Below are 22437 nucleotides of genomic sequence, written 5' to 3'. Positions count from 1 at the left end.
CTTTTCTCCCAGGCAACCAGCACCAGAACAAGAGGACACAGTCTCAGGCTGCGCCAGGGGAGGTTTAGGCTGGAGGTTAGGAGGAAATTCTACACAGAGAGAGTGATTGCCCATTGGAATGGGCTGCCCGAGGAGGTGGTGGAGTCACCATCATTGGAGGTGTTCAGGAGGAGACTTGATGGGGTTGCTTGGTGCCATGGTTTAGTTGATTAGGTGGTGTTGGATGATAGGTTGGACACGATGATCTTGAAGGTCTCTTCCAACCTGGTTTATGGTATTCTATTCTAAACGTGTAGCTTCCACAGGAAGAGCAGCTGTCTCCACATCAGCCTGGGGTCCTTATTCTTGTAAGCAAAAGCTTTGTTACAAGACAGTGAGGAGTGTTGAATGGACATGGAAAACCACAAGCACCGGCTGGAATATTTATATTTATTTTTGCAATGCCATAGGTAAAAACAACGTAACAATGCCAAGTACAGGTGTTATTCTCATAAAAACTTCTCATTTCAAACAAATGATTCCTATTTCCCACAAAAAGTTAAACCCACATGCAGCTATGTGAAGGCTAATCGCTTAAGATGCACAATTAGGTGTCAGGAGACTGTGTTAAAGCAAAACCATACTACATCATTTTAAACAAGGCAATTACACAGAACTAGAAAACTGACTCTGTAGTAAAATATAAAAATCTACAATTATAAATATAAACTTGGTCCATGGATCACTACAGAAGTAGCAGTATTTACAGGGAGTATCAGATTGCTATTCTAGAGGTCTAATTGAAGCCTTAAAATGTTGAATGCTACGAGGAACAGTATTTTATTTACATTCTACTATATTAAAAGTTGCATTTCTAGCAAATGTAAATCGTTATAAATACAGCAGATCAGATACTAAACCCATGACATGTTTGCAATCGAGAACCCCCCTAACACCTATAAATATAGTAATTTTAAGTTCAGAGTAAAGTCAAATCAATCAATAACTAATACTGAAAAATAAAAACCAAACCATACCACAATTCAATTCTTAGAAACACTGTAAAAGTCAATCAAGTTAGTCCCGACATAACAAGGTATTACAAGAAATCTTTCCAGAAAAGGCACACATTGTTAATGATAAAAGTTCCACAGTAAAGTCTATGCAACAGGAATGATTGTTTGGGCAATGGTTGGGATCTGAGGAGATATATCTATATATATAGATCTATCTATCTCTATATCTCTATATATATCTATATATCTATTTATAGTGACTGGACAGATTTTCCCCCAACCCAAAGTATAAAACCGAAAGTAGTAGTGGTAAATTCCAGGTGTGACTGTGACTGGTGTGATGTAGGTATGTGTGTATTTAATTGGATGCGTTAATTAAACTAAAGACTCTAAACTTTCAGCTGCATTTCCATCAGGTAAAGCTGAGCCATTACTGTCCATGGATGCTGAAGGGTTTTCTTCTTGCCTTGTGCTGACAAGGCTGAGGATAGCTTTGTACAGAAACTGGTACTGTTCCTGCGGAAGAAAAGAGGAAATAGACAGTGTGTTATGTGTCAGAAACAATAACATTAGATTATCTTGTAACACTGTTACTCAACATTAAATAACAGCTGATGTGTTAGTCTTCTAATCTACTGTGCTCCACCATTTATTATCATAGAATCAGTCAGGGTTGGAAGGGACCACAAGGATCATCTAGTTCCAAACCCCCTGCCATGGGCAGGGACACCTCACACTAGATCAGGCTGGTCAGAACCTCATCCAGCCTGGGCTTAAACACCTCCAGGGATGGGGCCTCGACCACCTCCCTGGACAACCCATTCCAGGGCTTCACCACTATCACAGTGAAGAACTTCTTCCTCACATCCAGCCTGAATCTCCCTACCTCCAGCTTCATTCCATTCCCCCTAGTCCTATCACTCCCTGAGATCCTGAGAAGTCCCTCCCCAGCCTTCTTGTAGGCCCCCTTCAGATACTGGAAGGCCACAGTAAGGTCACCTTGGAGCCTTCTTTTCTCCAGACTGAACAGCCCACTTAGCAGCTTTATTCATGTTCTGACTAATGGTTCCCCCATACACACTGTAAAGCACAACATTAAGAAACACAGCACAGGTAGAGAAAACTGTATTTTAAAAGAAGGAAAAAAAAAAAAAGTAATGTGAGCCTGGTTACAGTCAAATGTAAAGTTACTATTGACTGAACTGGACCTGGATTTGGTCTACTTTTTGTCTGTTGGCTATTTGCCCCCTTGAATACATTCTCATGTTTTATTGTTTGAATTATACCATGACAGACTGTTTTCTTTCCTTACTCTTTTTGGTACTTGCAGTTACTGTCTATGTTTTTGAAGAACCTGCCAGGAAGAGGAGGTGGGAAGAGAGATGGGATTGTAAGAAGATTCACTGGGGAAGTCACTGCCTAGAGGAGCGGAGGGCTTTGGTTTGATGCAGTGGGAAATGGGGAGTGCCAGAAGTCAATTGAATGGCAGTGTGGGCTGGGAAGGAGGAAACAGCTGGATGCCTTGTGCAGAGTGCAGAGAGAGCAGCTACAGTGAAGGCTGTGATGCACCATGTTACAGGGGATGCTCTGAAAGGGCAGTGGAATATTTGGGGTTCTAGGATGGATATACAGAATCACAGAATTGTTTTGGATGGAAAAGACATCTAAGATCATGGAATCAAATCATTAACCTAACACCACCATGGCCATTAAATCACTTCCCAAAGTGCTATGTCTACACATTTTTTGAACACCTTCAGGGATGGTGACTGTGCCACCTCCCGGGGCAGCCTGTTCCAATGCCTGGCCACTCTTTCAGTAAAGCCAATCTAAACCTCCCCTGGGGCAATCTGAGTCCATTTCCTCTTATTGTATTACTTGTTACCTGGGAGAAGAGATCAATGCCCACATCACTACAACCACCTTTCAGGTAGTTGTAGAAAGCCAATAAAGTCTCATCTCAGCCTCCTCTTATGAGGATAAAGAATTCCTATGATGGAAGGAGTAAGGAGTATTAAGACTAAAGAGAGTGTGGTTAGGGATCTGCACTATTAGGTTGGACTAAGATATTTGGGGTAGAAAAAGCAATTAATTTGATAATCTGCAGTAAGAGGATGGAAATATGGAAATGTAAGACAAAGGGCTCAGGTATTTGCTAGAGGCTCCTGAGTGAAGTGGGGTGAAGGTCCTGATGGTGCTGCTGGGGTGTTAAGGGTTCCCATTTTCACTCCACTGTTTGTCAGGCTCCTCAGCCTGGGCTAACTGGGCAGGGGTAGAGTCAGACACATCTGTCAGTCCTGTGTCATGTCCTGCTTTGGCTGTCAAAAATGTGAAAATGCCAACCCTAACACTTAATTTCTACAGCATTCTTCTTATTACACTCATTGTAGTACTATGGCAGTCAGATTTCTAGTGGGATGACCAAAGGGGCAGAGGTCACAGTTTTTTAATTTCTGTGATGAATTTTCATTTGTATGACACTGACTTTGTAATATTGTTACACTTTTCATGTTTTATTGATTTATTTATTAGTTTCTTTTCTTTCTGCAAGCAGTGACAATGGTGTCACATGAGCACTTACTGTATTACAAAAGATCAAAGTCCACCCTGAAATGGAAAACAAAGGTGATTGCTTCAGGGTGTACTTGGAGAACAAATTTATTCCTGCTGAATTAAAACCTTCATTTACATGACATATTGCAGATTTAATGATGGGGATGGTAGTTCTGCACATTTTGAATATGACCACTTGATAAACACACAACAGATTTTCATGGGAAATACTTTGTTCTGGAATAAGCATCAGGTCCACTGCAGCAGCTCTATAGAGAGTTTTGATTAATTCATGCAGAAATAAAGATGTCAATGGTTCAGTAATATTGCCCTAAGGTCTTAGCATGCTAATAATAAGAGGCATTGGAAAAAAAACATGTGCCCACATTTTGCTTATTACTTACAATGTCTGTAAAGACTCCAGGCCTCATCAAATTTATCATCTTCGCTACGTGGTAAACATCCACTGAATTCTCATTTTCCAGTTGATGCATCAGTGTTGTTAATGCGCAGAACGTGCCTGCTGTCACCCCTCCATGCCTATGTAAAGTGAAAATAAAACAAACAACAAAACAACCATCAAACCTTAAAAAACCCAATAAACTGGTTCTGGTTTCTACAGATGGAGAAAATACAAAATTCAGGGTAAAGTAATCTGGTATGATCTTAATGCTTTCTGAAAGAGGCCTGCCCAGCAGTGCCTTAACACAACCTTCACAGCACCTGGCTACAACTTCTGGAAAGTTTTTAAAAGCCAGCCTTGGAGTTATTACCCTAGAATCCTTTACTAACAAAATCCTGAAGGCCTCAGGTCCTGCAGCATTTCAACACTTCAGTAATTTTGGCCATTTTAAAACAGCCGGAGAAGGATAAGGTCATCAAAACAGTCTTACTTCTTTCAATAATGACCCTGAAGTACTGACTGATATCCTCTCAACAATCATCCAGAATATCCAAATGACAGAACTGAAATGAGAACACTGAAGTATAATAAAGTAAAAATGTTTCTGTTGCTGACACGGAGGCAGCAGCACTGTTGTGAGGTGAAGACTTTGTGCCTTGTTTCATCTTTCACTCTGTATTGGATGGAAAGATGTTTCCACAGAACAAACATCAAAACAAACTGAAAGGTCTAGTTCTTACTATGGTGGGTTAATGCACATCCTGAAAAAAACCAAAACAGGGTGGAGGGCTTTCGGGTGCTTTGCCCTCCCTGGAGGGCGTTTTTCCCCTGGGAAACTGACTCTGTTCCACTCCCCCCTCCCTGCCCAGCTAGAGTATAAAAAGCAGGACATTGCAGCCATTAGGCCTCCTTTTGGCTCCTGCCTCTCCTGGATGAGAGCTACTGCAGCTGCTCTCCTGCTCTTCTGCCATGTAGTTGGGCCTCATCCTTCTCCCTGCTGCTTCCGTGCCTCTTCAGAGAGAGACTGGTTTTGTATTCTTCTTCTTTGTCCCCCTCCCATCTATCCTTGTTCCTTGCCCTTGTGAACCTTACCTGTTATTGTTATATATACAAAAGAAAAACTCTTTACCTCTCTACTTCCAAGCCAACTCCAAATTATTGTTATTGTTTGGTGGATTTGCTCCTTCCTTCCCCCCTCCCCCCTCTGTTGGGAGGGAGGAGGGGGGAGAGGGGGAGAGATTTTCAACCTTGCCCCCATTTGAGCTCTTAACTCCCAGTTGAGGCTTAAACCACCACAATTTTGTGAGGTGAAGACTTTGTGCCTTGTTTCATCTTTCACTCTGTATTAGATGGAAAGATGTTTCTACAGAACAAACATCAAAACAAACTGAAAGGTCTAGTTCTTACTCATCGTGTACAATCATGGGTCCATCACGGTTGGAAGTTTCCTCTTTGATGATGCTGATCAGTTCAAAAGTTTTACTAATAGGACTATCAGGATTTGGCCATTTTGGACACTGAAAATGCCTCACTTCAAGTACATAGTCATCCTAAAGGAGTGGGAAAAAAAGCATTAATCAATTCAGTGAAAGACTTGCTGTCTATTCTCGTTCTTAACCCTGTCCCAGTCTGGCTACATACTCCAGATACAGAATCCCACTGTGTGACAGTTTTGGCTGTGCCTTTAAGAAAAGGATAGCTACAGAATTCTCTAGCTGAATGTTTGGGTGTAAAAAGAAAAACAACAGGAAGATCATTCTAAACGAATTTCATTGGTAGATGAGTGGGATGTAGTTTTACAATCTTACATTCTGTTCTCACTCCAGCTTCTGTCTTTCTCTTGGCATGCACGCTGACCCTGGACAGAAACTGATAAGATAAGCAGCTAACTTCTCAACAACTGCTTTGAACTAACTGGAATTTCCCTAATATTTTTCTTCTTTTCTCTTTTCTTCTAATTAACTAGAGGGAGAGGGGAGGGAGAGAGGTTGGGAGGTACCCAAGGTGGGATCCTCTGCCCTTGGGAGGATTTCTGTGTTTCTTTCTTTCCTATAAATTCTTGTATAATATTGTAAATACTGTATATTTTGTATATATTCATTACATTTAATTATTGCTTGTAAAATAGAGCTTCATTCGCTTCTCCGGATGAGTTCAGCTGTGCTATTTTTGCTGGTGTGGGTGGATTAAGCTATCACACCACTACTCACTGCTGGGGATGCTGAACTACCCCTACTCCCCATGTCATCACATTAGCTATAGAGGTTGCTCCTTCCCTGAGTATTTCAAGGCCACAGATACTTATCACCCATTTACCATAGAAAATGTAATGAAATGTAGGCATTACCTTTAACAAATCAAGTTCTGACTTACACATTTATGACAGTGTTACCTGTGTAGCCTCTAAAATAAAATCTTGGATTATGAGCTTCTCCTCATTAGACAGACACTTGTGCTCTTCAGCAATCATAGTAACTTTGAAACTCTCACAGTTTATAGGCTCATCTTTGTTTGGCCAATATACAAATTCATCTTCAGCCTCCCGGGGTGAAAAAAAAAAGAAAGAAACCATAAAAGTAAATAATACTGAACTCTCAAAATAAAACTGAATCCAACATAACAAATAATCCATCGTGCATGCAATCAATGCAGCCAGCTAAACGGACAAATCAAATTTGGGTGGAATTACAAACATCATGCATTGCACATGTGGGATCCCAGGGATCAGTGCTGGGCCCCATCCTGTTTAATATCTTCATTGATGATGTGGATAAGGGGATTGAGTCAGTCATCAGTAAATTTGCAGATGACACTAAGTTGTTGGGAGAAGGTGTTGATTGGTTGGAGGGTAGAAGGGCTCTCCAGAGGGACCTTGACCAGCTGGACAGATGGGCAGAGTCCAACAGGATGACATTCAACAAGTCCAAGCTCCAGATGCTGCACTTTGGCCACAGCAACCCCATGCAATGCTACAGGCTGGGGTCAGAGTGGCTGGAGAGTGGTCAGGCAGAAAGGGACCTGGGGGTACTGGTTGATAGGAGGCTAAACATGAACCAGCAGTGTGCACAGGTCACCAAGAAGGCCAATGGCATCCTGGCATGCATCAAGAATAGTGTGGCCAACAGGAGCAGGGAAGTCATTGTACCCCTGTACTCAGCACTGGTTAGGCCACACCTTGAGTCCTGTGTCCAGTTCTGGGGCCCTCAGTTTAGGAAGGACATTGAGACTCTTGAACATGTCCAGAGAAGGGCAACACGGCTGGGGAGAGGCCTTGAGCACAAGCCCTATGAGGAGAGGCTGAGGGAGCTTGGATTGTTTAGCCTGGAGAAGAAGAGGAGGCTCAGAGGAGACCTTATTGCTGTCTACCACTACCCAATTGTGGTTGTAGCCACAATTGGGTTGGTCTCTTCTCCCAGGCAACCAGCACCAGACGAGAGGACACAGTCTCAAGCTGTGCCAGGGGAGGTTTAGGCTTGAGGTGAGGAGAAAGTTCTTCATAGAGAGAGAGATTGGCCATTGGAATGTGCTGCCCAGGGAGGTGGTGGAGTCACCATTCCTGCAGGTGTTTAGGAAGAGCCTGGATGAGGCATTTGGTTCCATGATTTAGTAGTCATGGGGTCTGTGGTGACAAGTTGGACTTGATGATCATTGAAGTATTTCCCAACCTTATTGATTCTATGATTCTATTCTATGATTTTATGATCATAAGTGATGATTTTCGGGCACCCCTGTAGTGATCCTGACCAGAAGACCACTGCACACTGTGATGAAAGAAAGAGACCCATGTAACAGTCAATATGTGCAATGCTGCACTGTGCCACGTGTTCAGCCTGGCCCTCAGGCTGTGTTGTGTTACCCATAGCCTGTGGCCACGAGATATACTTAGCTGGCTGATTGTAATAAAGGAGCCTGCAGGCTTGCATGTGCAGCTTTTGCTTTACCTGTTAAACTGTCTCTATCTCAACCCACAACTTTTCTCAGTTTTATTTTTCTGATTCTCTCCCCTATTGCAACAGGGTGGGGAGGAAGAGGGAGCAGCTGTGCAGGGTTTCATTGCTAGCCCAAGTTAAATCACAGCATCTGTCCATGTTGAGGAGCAGCATAGTGTGATATACCTTGGCCAGATATGTTCAATGCTGCACAGCTTGGAGTTTCCCGCATCCAAAGGAATATAAAATTCTCTATACTGCCCTCTAATAATTAGCATCTTAAGTAATATTTTAAAGACTTTGAGTGCCCTTCTTCCTGTGAAGGACCAACATCTCCTGGCAAAATAACCTTCCTTATTACAAGGGTTAACTTAAAAATCATAGAATCATAGAATTGCTAGGGTTGGAAGGGACCTCAAGGACCATCTAGTTCCAACCCCCCTGCCATGGGCAGGGACACCTCACACTAGATCAGGTTGCTCAGGGCCACATCCAGCCTGGCCTTAAAAACTTTCAGGGCTGAGGCTTCCACCACCTACCTGGGAAACCAGTTCCAGTGTCTCACCACTCATGGGGAAGAAGTTCTTCCTCACATCCAATCTGAATTTACCCATTTCTACTTTTTTTCCATTCCCCCTCATCCTATCATTACCTGACACCCTAAACAGTCTCTCACCAGCTTTCTTGTAGAAAGTGCAATAGTTATAAAACCATTTAATGAGAAGAAAAAAGCCCCAAGCATTGCCTTGGCTGTACATCTTTTTCCAGTTATGCAAGCTTGTCCACAGCATTTGCATGGCTTTCCTCCACACTCATTACCAAACATGATGCTCTCTCAAACTGCAAGAGTTTTCTAAGCACCAAACTAGAAGCTTGCATATATTCCTGCATTTCTAGTAAGTGAAAACCACATTTATTTTTTACTATATTACATGTGCAGGATCAATACATGTAATTCATATGCTGCTTAGAGTCACAGAAATCCCTGCTAAATATTTGTTTCTAGGAGATGAGCAAGAGAAACAATCTCATATTTCTCCTTGTACCTACCAATGGGTAGAGGAAGCCATATTACAACTAAAGTGAAAGTCCTGGAAGGAAAACTAAATTTGCTTAATGACTACTGCTGTTTGGCTCTATGTATAAATGATACAGTAATGACTCAATTCATGCCAGTTGCAATCTAACTAGACAAGGATTTCCCCTTTTCCACTAGATGATTTGGAGATTTTGCACTCAGCACTGCACTATTTACTCTTTCACCCCCAGAATCTAAGATACTGCTTCATGTTCTGCATATTCCAAAATGGTTAGAATAGAATAGAATAGAATAGAATAGAATAGAATAGAATAGAATAGAATAGAATAGAATAGAATAGAGCAGGTTGGAAGAGACCTTTGAGATCATCGAGTCCAACCTATCATCCAGCACTATCTAAGCAACTAAACCATGGTACCCCATCCAGTCTCTTCCTAAACACCTCCAGGAATGGTGACTCCACCACCTTCCTGGGCAGCCCATTCCAATGGCCAATCACTCTTTCTATGAAGAACTTCTTCCTAACATGCAGCCTAAACCTCCCCTGGTGCAGCTTGAGACTGTGTCCTTTTGTTCTGGTGCTGGTTGCCTGGGAGAAGAGACCAACCCCCACCTGGCTACAACCTCCCTTTAGGTAGTTGTAGACAGCACTAAGGTCTCCCTTAGCCTCCTCTTCTCCAGGCTAAGCAACCCCAGCTCCCTCAGCCTCTCCTCATAGTACTTGTGCTCCAAATCCCTCCCCAGCTTTGTTGCCCTCCTCTGGACATGTTGCAGCAAGTCAACATCTTTCCTAAACTGAGGGGCCCAGAACTGGACACAGGACTCAAGGTGTGGCCTAACCAGTGCTGAGTACAGGGGCAGAATGACCTCCCTGCTCCTGCTGGCCACACTGTTCCTGATGCAGGCAAGGATGCCATTGGCTTTCTTGGCCATCTGGGCACACTGCTGGCTCATGTTTAGCCTACTGTCAACCAATACCCCCAGGTCCCTCTCTCCCTGGCTGCTCTCCAGCCACTCTGACCCCAGCCTGTAGCACTGCATGGGGTTGTTGTGGCCATGTGTAGAACCCAGCACTTAGCTGTTTTAAATCTCATGCCAATGGACTCAGCCTATCTGTCCAGCCTGTCAAGGTCCCTCTGCAGAGCTCTGCAACCCTCTAACAGGTCAACACCCACCCCCAGCTTGGTGTCATCTGCAAACTTACTGATGATGGACTCAATTCCCTCATTGAGATCATCGATAAAGATAAAAATTCATACATAAACCCAGATAAATCAGCCACAAAACTTACCATATTCTGGCTATCAGGAAGCATGACTATTAGCTGGGCATTATGGTCCCATATCATTCTCCAGAAATCCTTGATAGTGTGGAGTAAGGGATGCTGGGTAATAATGAATTCATTACTTTGATAATAACCCTGCAAAACAAAATCAACAATTGATCAGAAATGATGAGCAACTATTAGCTTTGAAAGGAGGCTTCTAGTGGACAGAGCCAGATGTCTAGAAAATAAATTGCAGGCTGGTGTCTCCTTTGACTTCCTGCAGTTATTAGAAGAATATAAAACTTCCATAGCAGTATTTTCCAGATGGAAAGAATAAACTCAGTATTTGATTAAAAGACAAAAATAAAATAATCAGTGGAGACTTCAACAGCCAAAACAAAAATGTATTAACTCATCCACACATACTAATTATTCTCCATTAGCCAGGCTTCCAAAGGAGTTGACAATGTGAAATAAATAGAAGAATACTTGAAAGATCTGCAAAAATCCCAAGCAGCCTCTTAATTTGTACAGATGTCCCAGGTAACTTGCCACAAAAGAGAGTTCCTTTGCACTAATGCACCTGCTGATGGATAAAGCATACACAGCACTGCAGGCAGCTTTACTGAATGTCTGGTAAGCATTTACTCCACTCTCTTGGCTAATGAAGGGGAAAAAGAAAACCCAGGAAACAAAAGATAAAAGAAAGCTGATGGAACTATGGTGCTTTGGGCTATGCTAGTTGCAAAAACTCTATGGTGAGCAGGTAGAAAGGGAAACCACACTATAGTTATTAAAAACTAACTTTCACAGACTCACAGATTGCATTGGGTTAGAAGGGACCCTCAAAGGTCATCTTCTCCAACCCCTCTGTCCAATTTGTTACATAACACTTTTAGGTCATCTCAAAAGATTCTTCCATCAGTGGCATTTAGGTTTACCAGTTTTAAAAACTATGATGGGATTTCTGGTTCTATAGATTGGCAAAAATGAAATGTACTTAACCAAACTTTAAACCACCAATAAGAGTAATCATACTTCATGGGGTAAGCAACTCTTCCAGAAAGAAGGAAGATCTCAGAGCCAGGACTGTGCCACCCTGATCCAGAGACATGGCAGCTCTGAAAACAGCTATACAATAGGACATTGTTTTTCATAGTTTCATAGTTTCATTCAGGGTTGGAAGGGACCACAAGGATCATCTAGTTCCAACCCCCCTGCCATGGGCAGGGACACTCCACACTAGATCAGGCTGGCCAGAACCTCATCCAGCCTGCTCTTAAACACCTCCAGGGACGGGGCCTCAACCACCTCCCTGGACAACCCATTCCAGGGTCTCACCACTCTCATGGGGAAGAACTTCCTCCTCACATCTAGCCTGAATCTCCCCACCTCTAGCTTCATTCCATTCCCCCTAGTCCTATCACTACCTGAGATCTTGAGAAGTCCTTCCCCAGCCTTCCTGTAGGCCCCCTTCAGATACTGGAAGGCCACAATTAGGTCACCTGGGAGCCTTCTCTTCTGCAGACTGAACAGCCCCAACTCCTTCAGTCTGTCCTCATAGGAGCCCTCTGATCATCCTTGTGGCCCTTCTCTGGACACGTTTCAGCACCTCCACATCCCTCTTGTAATAGGGGCTCCAGAACTGGACACAGTACTCCATTTCATTTCATTTTCACAAATGAAGTTAATTGACTTACCATAATATAGGAAGCATTGATGTAGTCTGTCCCTTCACCAGACAGTGATGAAATGCCCACTCTAGATCTTTCCACTGCACAAAAAAAAGTCATGAACTAGTATATATGCTGCAATGACTCATATACCCTAGCAATTATCACAGAATCATAGAATCATAGAATCAGTGAGGTTGGAAGAGACCTCAAGGATCATCAAGTCCAACCTGTCACCCAGTACCTCATGACTACTAAACCATGGCACCAAGTGCCACATCCAATACCCTCTTGAACACCTCCAGGGATGGTGACTCCACCACCTCCCTGGGCAGCTAACAACTGTGGGAAGAACTTTCTCCTCACCTCTAGCCTAAACTTCCCCTGGCACAGCTTGAGACTGTATCCCTTGTTCTGGTGCTGGTTGCCTGGGAGAGGAGATCAATGCCCTCCTGGCTACAACCACCTTTCAGGTAGTTGTAGAGAGCAATAAAGTCTCCCCTGAGCCTCCTCTTCTCCAGGCTAAACAATCCCAGATTCCTCAGCCTCTCCTCATAGGACATGTGCTCGAGGCCTCTCCCCAGCCTTGTTGCCCCTCTCTGGGCATGTTCAAGTGTCTCAATGTCCTTCTTAAATTGGGGGGCCCAGAACTGGACACAGTACTCAAGGTGTGGCCTAACTAGTGCTGAGTACAGGGGCACAATGACTTCCCTGCTCCTGTGTGCCATACTATTCTTGATGCATGCCAGGATGCCATTGGCCTTCTTGGCCACCTGGGCACACTGCTGGCTCATGATCAGCTGGCTGTCAATCAGTACCCCCAGGTGCCTTTCCTCCTGACCACTCTCCAGCCACTCTGACCCCAGCCTGTAGCACTGCATGTGGTTGCTGTGGCCAAAGTCCAGCAGCCTGCACTTGGACTTGTTGAATACCATCCTGTTGGACTCTGCCCATCTGTCCAGCCAGTCAGGTCCCTCACGTCTCATACTAATGATAACACCATCAATCAGGGTAAAATGTTATCCAGCCATCTACTTTCTCTTCCTATGCATAACATTTAAATTCTTTAATTTCTTCACTAAAAGTACTTTTAGTGAACATTTCTTCATGCCAATGCAGACATCTTGAGTTCTTGGTGCAGAAAGATTAAAGGTTTGACATGCAAACTTTGCTATACACATTTTGCTACTCTGAGAAGCTGGTTAGAACAAACTTACCAGGAATGATGGAGGAAGTTCGATTTTTTTCTCTGTTACACTGTTTGAGAGCAGTTGAATAATCACACTGCTGTGTGTTGGACTGGCTCAGTAACTGAAATAATGAAGTTAAAGAAATAAATGATCAGGTAACTGTACAAAAGCCATTTCTTCATTAGCTGCATTAAACAGAAGGGTGCACATACTGCAGGTTAGCTGTCTCTCTTAAAATTTAGGTACCTAGTTATCTGGTTAAACTATTTAGCAAGTCATCAGGATCCTGTTTGTTCACTGTTTTATCCATTCAAATGATGCTTGAGCCCTGGATTGATAAGCATGTCTTTAAAGGAAATGCCAGTTTATGCTGTCTCATACCCAGCCCCCCAGTGCTCAGTGCCATCCTGGCATCATTTCTATTTTGCCTGCACAGCTGTTTGCTTAAATAGTTATGAAAAATAGTAAATGTCTGCAGAAAAATCTGCATTGTTGACACAGACAGTGTAACTCCTGATGTAAGGCATCTCTGGATATCCCAGTGATGAGCTCTCCAAACCTGTGATATATAAATAAATACTATTCCATTCAGTCCTTAGAGAGGAAGGTTCTAGTAATTAATTTCTGTTTAAATTAGGGAAAGCAAAGTTTGTTTTGATATGCAATCTGGATAACATTTAATTGTGATTTACTTCTCTGGATTCAACTTCATTTGAAAAGGTAGGATTTTCCATGTTTCCTCTATATGTGACCCTGTGAGTGAGCCAGACTGCTAACTCTTCCCACGAGCCAATGAGCTGTTGTTCATCTCTTTCTCTGGGTCACTGCAAGTCCTGTACCTGTACACACTGATCTCCACATCCACAGTGTGCTTACTGAGGTGAAGTCTGTCTGTTACCCAGTCCTGCAGAATGGGGGAATATGCTGATAACCAGTATAGTTCATCTCATTTTTACCAGAATGACGTCATGTCATACTATTTTACTTTTGGAATCTTCATGCAAAGGCATATAGTTAGATTTTCCAAAATCTACTTAGTGGACTATTTCTCACACTCTTGGCTTTTTTTTCTCCCCACCTTGTTTAAGAGTATGCAAATAGTTCTTTAGTCCTGATTGACTGCACACATTTCCTAAACTGCTCTGAGTGTAGGCTCATCAGTTAAATTTTCCACAGCAAAAGCTAATTAAAGTTCTTGTGTTGAGATACTTTTAATTAATTCAAGCTTGCAAGCCTTAAACTTTTCATGCTACTATCTTTGAGAGCTCACCTTGAATTGCTTCTCCAGTCTGGTCTTCCCTGTTGGTCCAGGTATCAAGAGAGCATTAACATAGGCATGAATGTGAGTCTCAAGGATTTCTGTTTCTTTACTGAGTATCGCTTCAACCAGTGCATCATGAATGAAGATGTATTGCTCCTATGAAAACAAAATCAAACATCCAATCACTTTCAGATTCCTCTGAACATCTCTGGCTAAGCTGCTACTTCTGTCAAGGTCAGTATTTCCACACAGAATGCTGCTGTAGTAGTTTTCTCACAAGTGACCATCTAGAATGAAAGCTGTCCATCCTCTACATATTTATAAGCACAATTGAACTACACGTGCAATATATATATGATATAATACCAAATCCTCACCACCTGTGGTATCTCCACAGCACAGTTAAAAATGCAAGCATAGCCCTGAATCAAATTTTCAAGTCAGACTGTCATGAGATTTTCCATGCCTTTCTTGCAATAGAGTGATCACTCCCAGTTCCTACTATGATCCTCTATTTTCTCTCTCACATCTTTTGGAACAAGTGCCCATGTGGTTGTTGATTACCTTTTTGTTCATTGAAAGACAATGGGGAATCTAACTACCTGTTCCCCGAACCTGAAAGAGACTATTAAATGTCCTGCTGTTGTCCTTATTGTTTTCTTCTGGTCTTTCATTATTCCATATATAAACTTCAGTTTAAAGCAGCTGTAGATAATCTGTCTGAAACAGTTTTTTTCCCCACTTTTTTTTGGCCTGATATCAACTGTTTGATCAGATTCAGTGAATATATGAACACCTAATAATGGTGTTTCCTTAAAAAAACCTGTGACAAGAACACCAAGAAAGTGCTAATGTGGGCAGCATGATGCACACAGACTTCCTCTCATCTGAGACCTCCCTAATAAACAGACTAGAGCCCGCAGATGGGTAACTTCTAATGCATAGCTCTAAGTGACCTTAGAAGGGTAGAATAGAACAGAACAGAACAGAACAGAATAGAATAGAATAGAATAGAATAGAGCAGGTTGGAAGAGACCTTTGAGATCATCGAATCCAACCTATCAACCAACACTATCTAATCAACTAAACCATGGCACCAAGCACCCCATCAAGTCTCTTCGTAAACACCTCCAGTGATGGTGACTCCACCACCTCCCTGGGCAGCCCATTCCAATGGTCAATCACTCTTTCTATGAAGAATTTCTTCCTAACATCAAGCCTAAACCTCCCCTGGCACAGCTTGAGACTGTGTCCTCTTGTTCTGGTGCTGGTTGCTGTAGTCCCCACCTGTCTACAATCTTCCTTCAGGTAGTTATAGACAGCAATAAGGTCTCCTCTGAGCCTCCTCTTCTCCAGGCTAAGCAACCGCAGATCCCTCAGCCTCTCCTCATAGGGCTTGTGCTCGAGACCCCTCACCATGTTTGTATGAAAAAAGAAAGAAAAGCAAAAGGGGAAGCCTGGTCTGGTGTGTGGTTGTCAGTCTGTCTCGTGATGCCAAAAAGAAGACTGTACAATATATCCTCCTGTAAACAGAAATAGTCTGTCGTATAGTCTGTAACAGTCTCATGTTATATATATTTCAAGCTTACCTCTGTTTGCACCAAGTAGTTCCTTTGGGTACGAATGTGTTTTAAGAATCCAAATATGTTGACTGTCCCCTCATGCTGAATTTGCTGCAGCATGCTGTCTAACACTATGTATGTGCCTGTCCTTCCAACACCAGCACTATGAAACAAAAAAATAGTCGTGAGCCTGAAGTAAAACAATAACGAAAAGAACTGTTCCTTAGGCATAGCTTTTCCAACAAACTGCTGTGTAGGGAAGGTTTTACTCTACAAATGGTGTTATTAGATGACTCTATTATTTTGCTAAACTTTTGAGGCAGGAAATGAAGAAAAAAATCCAATTCATCTTTTTATCTGCACAAGAAAAGATCTAAAGATCATTTTCTCAAAAGACTTTTAAAGCACAAATTACTATGAAGTTTTGAAGTATCAAGCAAAATAGACCTAAAGGATTTCCTGCAGGTTTAGGCTTCTGTCACTCCTTAGGATACTTTGGCTTTGTTAAGGATATCTAGAAAATGTGGCATGTCAGAATTTTGGGCACAGTTTATGTGCCTGAATTCTTTTATGTTGAAACACACACTGCTTTTAAGGGAAAGTTGCCAATCATTGCAGACACAGAAGATTTGAAGACACTGGACTGATGAAAAGTCCCAGAAGTGGCAGAGCTGAAGAAGTTGAAGAAGCTCTTTAAAAGAAAAAGCTTACTGCTCTCCAGACACAGCCAAGAGGGCAAGCAATGGTTGAAATCCTTTTTTGAAAGGGAAGATCAGATGAGAGGGCTACTCAACTCAAACCTGTTATGAAGTCTGACTCATTTAGGACAAACCCAGTTGAATAATAATAAGATTAAAACCTAACTATTTATTTTATAAAATATCTGGGTAGGGAGTATAAGGTCAAGAGGTTTTTTTTTACCTAGTCATATGTGGGAAATAGTCAACTGTAATTCTCCTCTAAGATACAAGGAAACATTATATGTATTGGTACATGTAAATTGACAGCAACAGTGCGCTGGCTCTACAAGGTCCATTATGGCCTGATCCAAGCTCAGTCCAAACATGCTGCTTCAGTTATCTCATTTCTTTCACAGAGGTGGCACAAAACATGAGCATTGTGAGCTCAGATTGCTGCAATAAACTGTGTAAATAAATGTGATATAAAACTGAAAAGTCCAGGTTATCAACATGCTATCAGACACAAGAAAGTATAAAGGCTCCCAGACATCATCTGTATTTGGTTACAAAATATGAAACACAAAAAGTACCAAAACATAAAAATAGCTAATAAAAGTTTCATGAAGCTCCTCTTAAGTGTCCTCCATACAGCCTGTAAAGATAAAGAGAAGTTATGTTTCTAATGCGAGATGACTCCTTTGAAATTCCATAGTGCACGGGGCCAGGTGAACTAAAAGCTGAATAAAACTACCTACAGAAGTGAGCTATACATGAACCAACGGAGAGGTCTGACTGAAGCCACACAACTTACCACTGCTGACATTTGAAATACTCAGCTTAACTGACTTATAATGTACTGATCTTTCAGCCTGCTGGCATTTAGATCTCAGACTTGATGTTTTGGGGAAACTCTTCATTTGAACTTCCTGAGAACAGGCTGGATCTAAATAGCAGCACAACAACCGAAACGTGGAATTTCCATTTTCCAAGACAAAAACAGATTTCAGTCAGATTAGATCATCCCAGAAAGAAAATTATCTTCATTTGCAGCATTTGTGAGATGACTTTACCTGTTGGCTTCCTCAGAGTCAGCTCCAGAAGGACAGAATTCATGAGGAGGTTCTCTTTTCAAATGTTCCATCAAAGATGAGGTACTACAGTGGAAAACCAGAACCTGCTTATATATTTTACAATAACCCGGTCCTTTCTGGGCATTGTGAAGTCATTCCAGGCCCTACAAGCCCTTATTAACCAATTTTCCCTGAGCTGCCCAGTTTTAGTGAGCACTGTCAGAACACCTGCCTGTACACTGCGGCACATGCAGACCTCAAACCATTCCCCAGAATGCTCCTTCAATACAAATGCCTGCCAGAATGCAGAGTAATGTTAAAAACAGCAGAGTTGCAATTCAGCCAGGAAGAGAGTGAGTCTTCTTTTGCAGACAGAGCTTCTTTTAGGATTACAGAGTATCCCTGCACCAACGAAAGCAGGAGCCAAAAACATCCTACCAATGTATTTGCAGAAATGAAACAATTACTGCTATATGTGTATCTTGTCAGCTCACAGGAGTCAAGAGAGTAGTACAGAAAAGTGCAAAAATGTAAAAAGAAAAGCATTTTTGGAAAAAAAAAAAAGAGAATAAAAAAGAAAAAGAACAACAACAAAAAGAACATAGTGCAGAGAGCAGCAGCATCTCATTTACAGCCATTGTGGAGGTTTATAGAAGTGGCATAGACAGTGTATTAGTTGGCCTTACCAAGGATAGAAATATCAGCTAAGAAATTAATCTTATTCCATAAGGAATTGTGAAATCTATGAGTCAAATTTTGCTTAACCCACCACTCAAAATTTCCTTTTTCTGCAAAACAAAAATGGAGTGAACCTTATGGCAGTAAAAATCACACCTGCAATGAACCACAACAGGCCCCACAGCGTGACGCTTGGCATGCGATGCCTTCCGCACGAAGGTGAGCACGGGCAGCGTGTACTCTGGAACACCCATGTCAGGCCACTGGGTATAATGGTACTGAGTTACTACACGTCCACTAGACCTCCCTTTCTGGGAACCCTGCAATGGAAAAATAATTCCGTATGTAAGCAGCCTACATCTGAACAGCAACTCTTCATAATTTCATATCCGTATCTTGAATTAGTATCTGAAATTCCATAGTTCCTAAATGAGTACTGTTCCTAGTTAGTTAATAATATGCCACATAGCTGAGAATATTCCAACTTTAGAATAGAATAGAATAGAATAGAATAGAATAGAATAGAATAGAATAGAATAGAATAGAATAAACCAGGTTGGAAGAGACCTTTGGGATCATTGAGTCCAACCTACCATCCAACACCATCAAATCAACTAAACCATGGCACCAAGCATCCCATCCACTCTCTTCCTAAACAAGAGTCTGTGTTTCTGTCATATCAGCTTGCCCACTGAATAGAAAAATGATCTGGCACAAGTCCCTTGGAAAGCCATTAAGATTAGGAGCACTGGAGGGATAAAAAATGACATCTGCTCTTTCTGACACTGCTCCTCTGTTTGGAGAAAGAGTAGGATTCATCTCACCCAGTCTTACTGATCTACAAGGGAAACAGCCTTGTGTAGGCTGTTTTTCTAAGCTCTCTTCCTCAGTAGCGACTTAGAGGCAGGGATAACTTCAGAGAGATGACCTCATTCGAAGACTGGTTCTTAAAATAGGAAAAATAAATTACTTGACAGTAAGGGCTGTATGTTGTGCAATAATTGTAGAAGAAGGCTGAGAGACTAGATGTCTACCATTTAGGTAGCTGAAATAAATGTAAGCTTTCAGAATCTGGGAAAGAACAACCCTATGTACCAGTGTAAGTTGGGAAGCGATCTGTTGGAGAGGAGCGTAAGGGAAAGGGACCTAGGGGTCCTGGTGTACAAAAGGATGACCATGAACCAGCAATGTGCCCTTGTGGCCAAAAAGGCCAATGGCATCCCAGGGTATATTAGAAGAGGCGTGACTAAAAGGTTGAGAGAGTTTCTCCACATCCATTCTGCCCTGGTGAGGCCACATCTGGAATATTGTGTCCATTTCTGGGCTTCTTAGTTCAAAACGGACATGGAACTGATTAAAAGAGTCCAGTGCAGAGCCACAAAGTTTATTAAGGGAGTGGAACATTTCCCTTATGAGGAAGGACTGAGGGAGGTAGGTCTCTTTAGCTTGGAGGAGACTGAGAGGTTACCTCATTGATGTTTACAAATAGGTGTAGGGAGAGTGTCAGGATGATAGAACCAGACTCCTCTCAGAGATACTCAATGTTAGGACACGGGACAATGGGTGAAAGCTGGAGCATAGGAGTGAACATAAGGAAAACCTTTTCCACTCTGAGGGTGACAGAACACTGGAATGAGCTGCCCAGAGAGATTGTGAAGTCTCCTTCTCTGGAGACATTCAAAATCCACCTGGATGCAATCCTGTGTGATCTAATCTAGGTGATCCTGCTGTAGCAGGGGTGTTCAAGTAGACAATCTCTCAAGGTCCTTCCAAATGAGCTCTTCAATGTGATCACTGCTTTTTCCCTGATGGTCTTACACTGCACCAGGATGACAGGACAGTATCACAGCTTGTTGATCTGTTTGAATTAACTGTAAGTTGACAAGCATCTTGGCTGGCTGAGGCCAACAGGATTCAGCTTTACATATATAATGGAAAAGAACTGTCAACTGCCTTAAAAAATATTTTAGACAACTTCTAACAACTTCCCTTTTGCCCAACTGTGTTTTCAGGATGCCACTAACCTTTTTGATCTTGGTATTTCTAAGTGTAAAATTCCTCACAGTGTAATAGGCAAGTACGTGAACACTCTTCTGAGTAACCAAGAAGTTTCCATATTCTTCACTACCTTCAGCAGGCCAGTACTGGTCACATTTTCTCTGTAAGAAAGTGAATAAAAAACAGAGGAAAAGAGAAAGAAAACATAATGTCAAACTAGTAACCAGAAATGTTCAAATTTAAGAACACAGTCAACCAAAAAAAACCACACAGGGACTTTCAGTACCCTAATTTGTAATAGACATGATCTTCAGCACAGGAGAACAAATAATGTGTATTTATCTTGTGCTGTAAAGAGAGATGGCTGTGCAAGGATGCTCTTTATCTGGAATACTCAAAAAGAGAGAGGTTTGAATCATACTGTCAGAGCTACAGCACTCTATTATTGTGGAACTTGCCATTCTGTGGGCACTCTAAAATCTAAAGAAAATAACAGACACCCTATGGGAACATCAGGAATACATTCAAATGGGGAGATTTGTATGTGGATTTTGGATGCTTCATAGGATGTGTAGAGTATATTATCAGTGATGCTAAGTGTGACTAGAATACACAGTAAAGAGCCATGATGTCCCGTGTTTTGGCTGGGCAGCCATATAGCCTTCTCTAAGAGTACTAGAAAAGTACATGTTTGCATGTACATCACAAATTAAGTGACATCACAAATTAAGTGATACTCCCAGAGTGGCCCTAGTCTGCATTTGCTGTGCCTGTACAGCTTAATAGATGCTTAATTTGTCATATGACAAAACTTATATTTATTTTAGGCACTGATGCCAGTGTGTGACCCTGTGCTATATGCATATTCTCATCACATAACCAGAGAAACACGCATCCTGTGATAGGGTTTGACATTACTGTGTCTCACTGGACAAAAGTGTATCTAGTCATGCTGTAGGAAAGGAAATGTGGGTCCTACAACAGAGAGCAGCCAGTGAATAGCCAGAAAAATTCATCTGAACTATGGCATTCTCCTTCCCAGGGTATAAGGCAGCCCTGAGAAAGGGAATGACAGAGAGCAGAGTGGTAGCAGAATGTAATGCAAGGTCCACTCCTGAATAGAATAGAATAGAATAGAATAGAATAGAATAGAATAGAATAGAATAGAATAGAATAGAATAGAATAGACCAGGTTGGAAAAGACCTTCGAGATCATTGTGTCCAACCTATCATCCAACACCATCTAATCAACTAAACCATGGCACCAAACACCCCATCCAGTCTCTTCCTAAAGACCTCCAGTGATGGTGACTCCACCACCTCCCCGGGCAGCCCATTCCAAGGGGCAATCTCTCTCTCTATGAAGAATTTCTTCCTAGCATCGAGCCTGAACCTCCCCTGGCACAGCTTGAGACTGTGTCCTCTTGTTCTGGTGCTGGTTGCCTGGGAGAAGAGACCAACCCCCACCTGGCTACAACCTCCCTTCAGAGAGTTGTAGACAGCACTAAGGTCTCCTCTGAGCCTCCTCTTCTCCAGGCTAAGCAGCCCCAGATCCCTCAGCCTCTCCTCATAAGGCTTGTGCTCCAAACTCGTCCCCAGCTTTGTTGCCCTTCTCTGGACACGTTCCAGCAAGTCAACATCTTTCCAAAACTGAGGGGCCCAGAACTGGACACAGGACTCAAGGTGTACAGTGTACATTGGGAGAATGACCTCCCTGCAGGAATTCCCTTTTTCAGTATAAGGCAATTTGTGTTTGTTAAAACACATTTTTTTCAAGACTTATTGACAATTGAGTTTAAATATTTTCTTTAGTTCTGTGCTACAAGTCCTCAAAGTTGTACTTCTTATAGCCAATCCTAGCAGCATCAAATACTAAAACTCCTGCTTTTTGCTCAAAATCTGCCTAAACTAGACCTTTAAAAGAGAGAAGGGAATCTGCTAGAGGTACGTCTATCAACATCAAAGAAATAAGTAATAGACAAAGGTACTCATACCCTTCCTTTCTCAATGAGATTAGTTATCATCACAATAACTTCTACGTTATGTTCCCATATCATTCTCCAGAAATCTTCTGCTGTTGATTTTAGTGGCCCTTGAGCTGCGATGTAGGCTTTTGGCTTGTTGTAGCCCTAAATTGAA

The 22437-nt window shown here is 42.1% G+C and overlaps 1 protein-coding gene across 5 annotated transcripts in view; it reads right to left on the bottom strand.

Annotated features, from left to right (window-relative positions):
• Positions 1-415: 415 nt before the first annotated feature.
• The window catches only part of PTPRZ1 (protein tyrosine phosphatase receptor type Z1), a 156516-nt gene continuing 134494 nt past the window's right edge, over positions 416-22437 (bottom strand). For 3 of the 5 annotated variants that reach the window (XM_068165199.1, XM_068165203.1, XM_068165208.1), the window contains 12 exons: positions 22293-22427; positions 20325-20459; positions 18457-18620; positions 15900-16035; positions 14320-14466; positions 13077-13170; positions 11887-11960; positions 10211-10339; positions 6344-6490; positions 5359-5501; positions 3953-4088; positions 416-1511 (listed from right to left, as the gene is read on the bottom strand). In XM_068165199.1, the coding sequence (XP_068021300.1) occupies positions 1371-1511; positions 3953-4088; positions 5359-5501; positions 6344-6490; positions 10211-10339; positions 11887-11960; positions 13077-13170; positions 14320-14466; positions 15900-16035; positions 18457-18620; positions 20325-20459; positions 22293-22427 (1581 nt within the window). In that variant the 3' untranslated portion in view covers positions 416-1370. Of the gene's footprint in view, positions 1512-3952; positions 4089-5358; positions 5502-6343; positions 6491-10210; positions 10340-11886; positions 11961-13076; positions 13171-14319; positions 14467-15899; positions 16036-17622; positions 17707-18456; positions 18621-20324; positions 20460-22292; positions 22428-22437 lie in introns of all 5 variants that reach the window. The other 2 variants (XM_068165185.1, XM_068165193.1) reach the window with 1 other exon arrangement.

Source organism: Melanerpes formicivorus, unplaced genomic scaffold (assembly GCF_026170545.1).
Source record: "Melanerpes formicivorus ecotype bairdi unplaced genomic scaffold, bMelFor1.0.p_v2 SCAF_3, whole genome shotgun sequence".
Lineage (NCBI taxonomy): Eukaryota > Metazoa > Chordata > Aves > Piciformes > Picidae > Melanerpes > Melanerpes formicivorus.
This window is presented reverse-complemented; position numbering and strand designations above follow the sequence as displayed.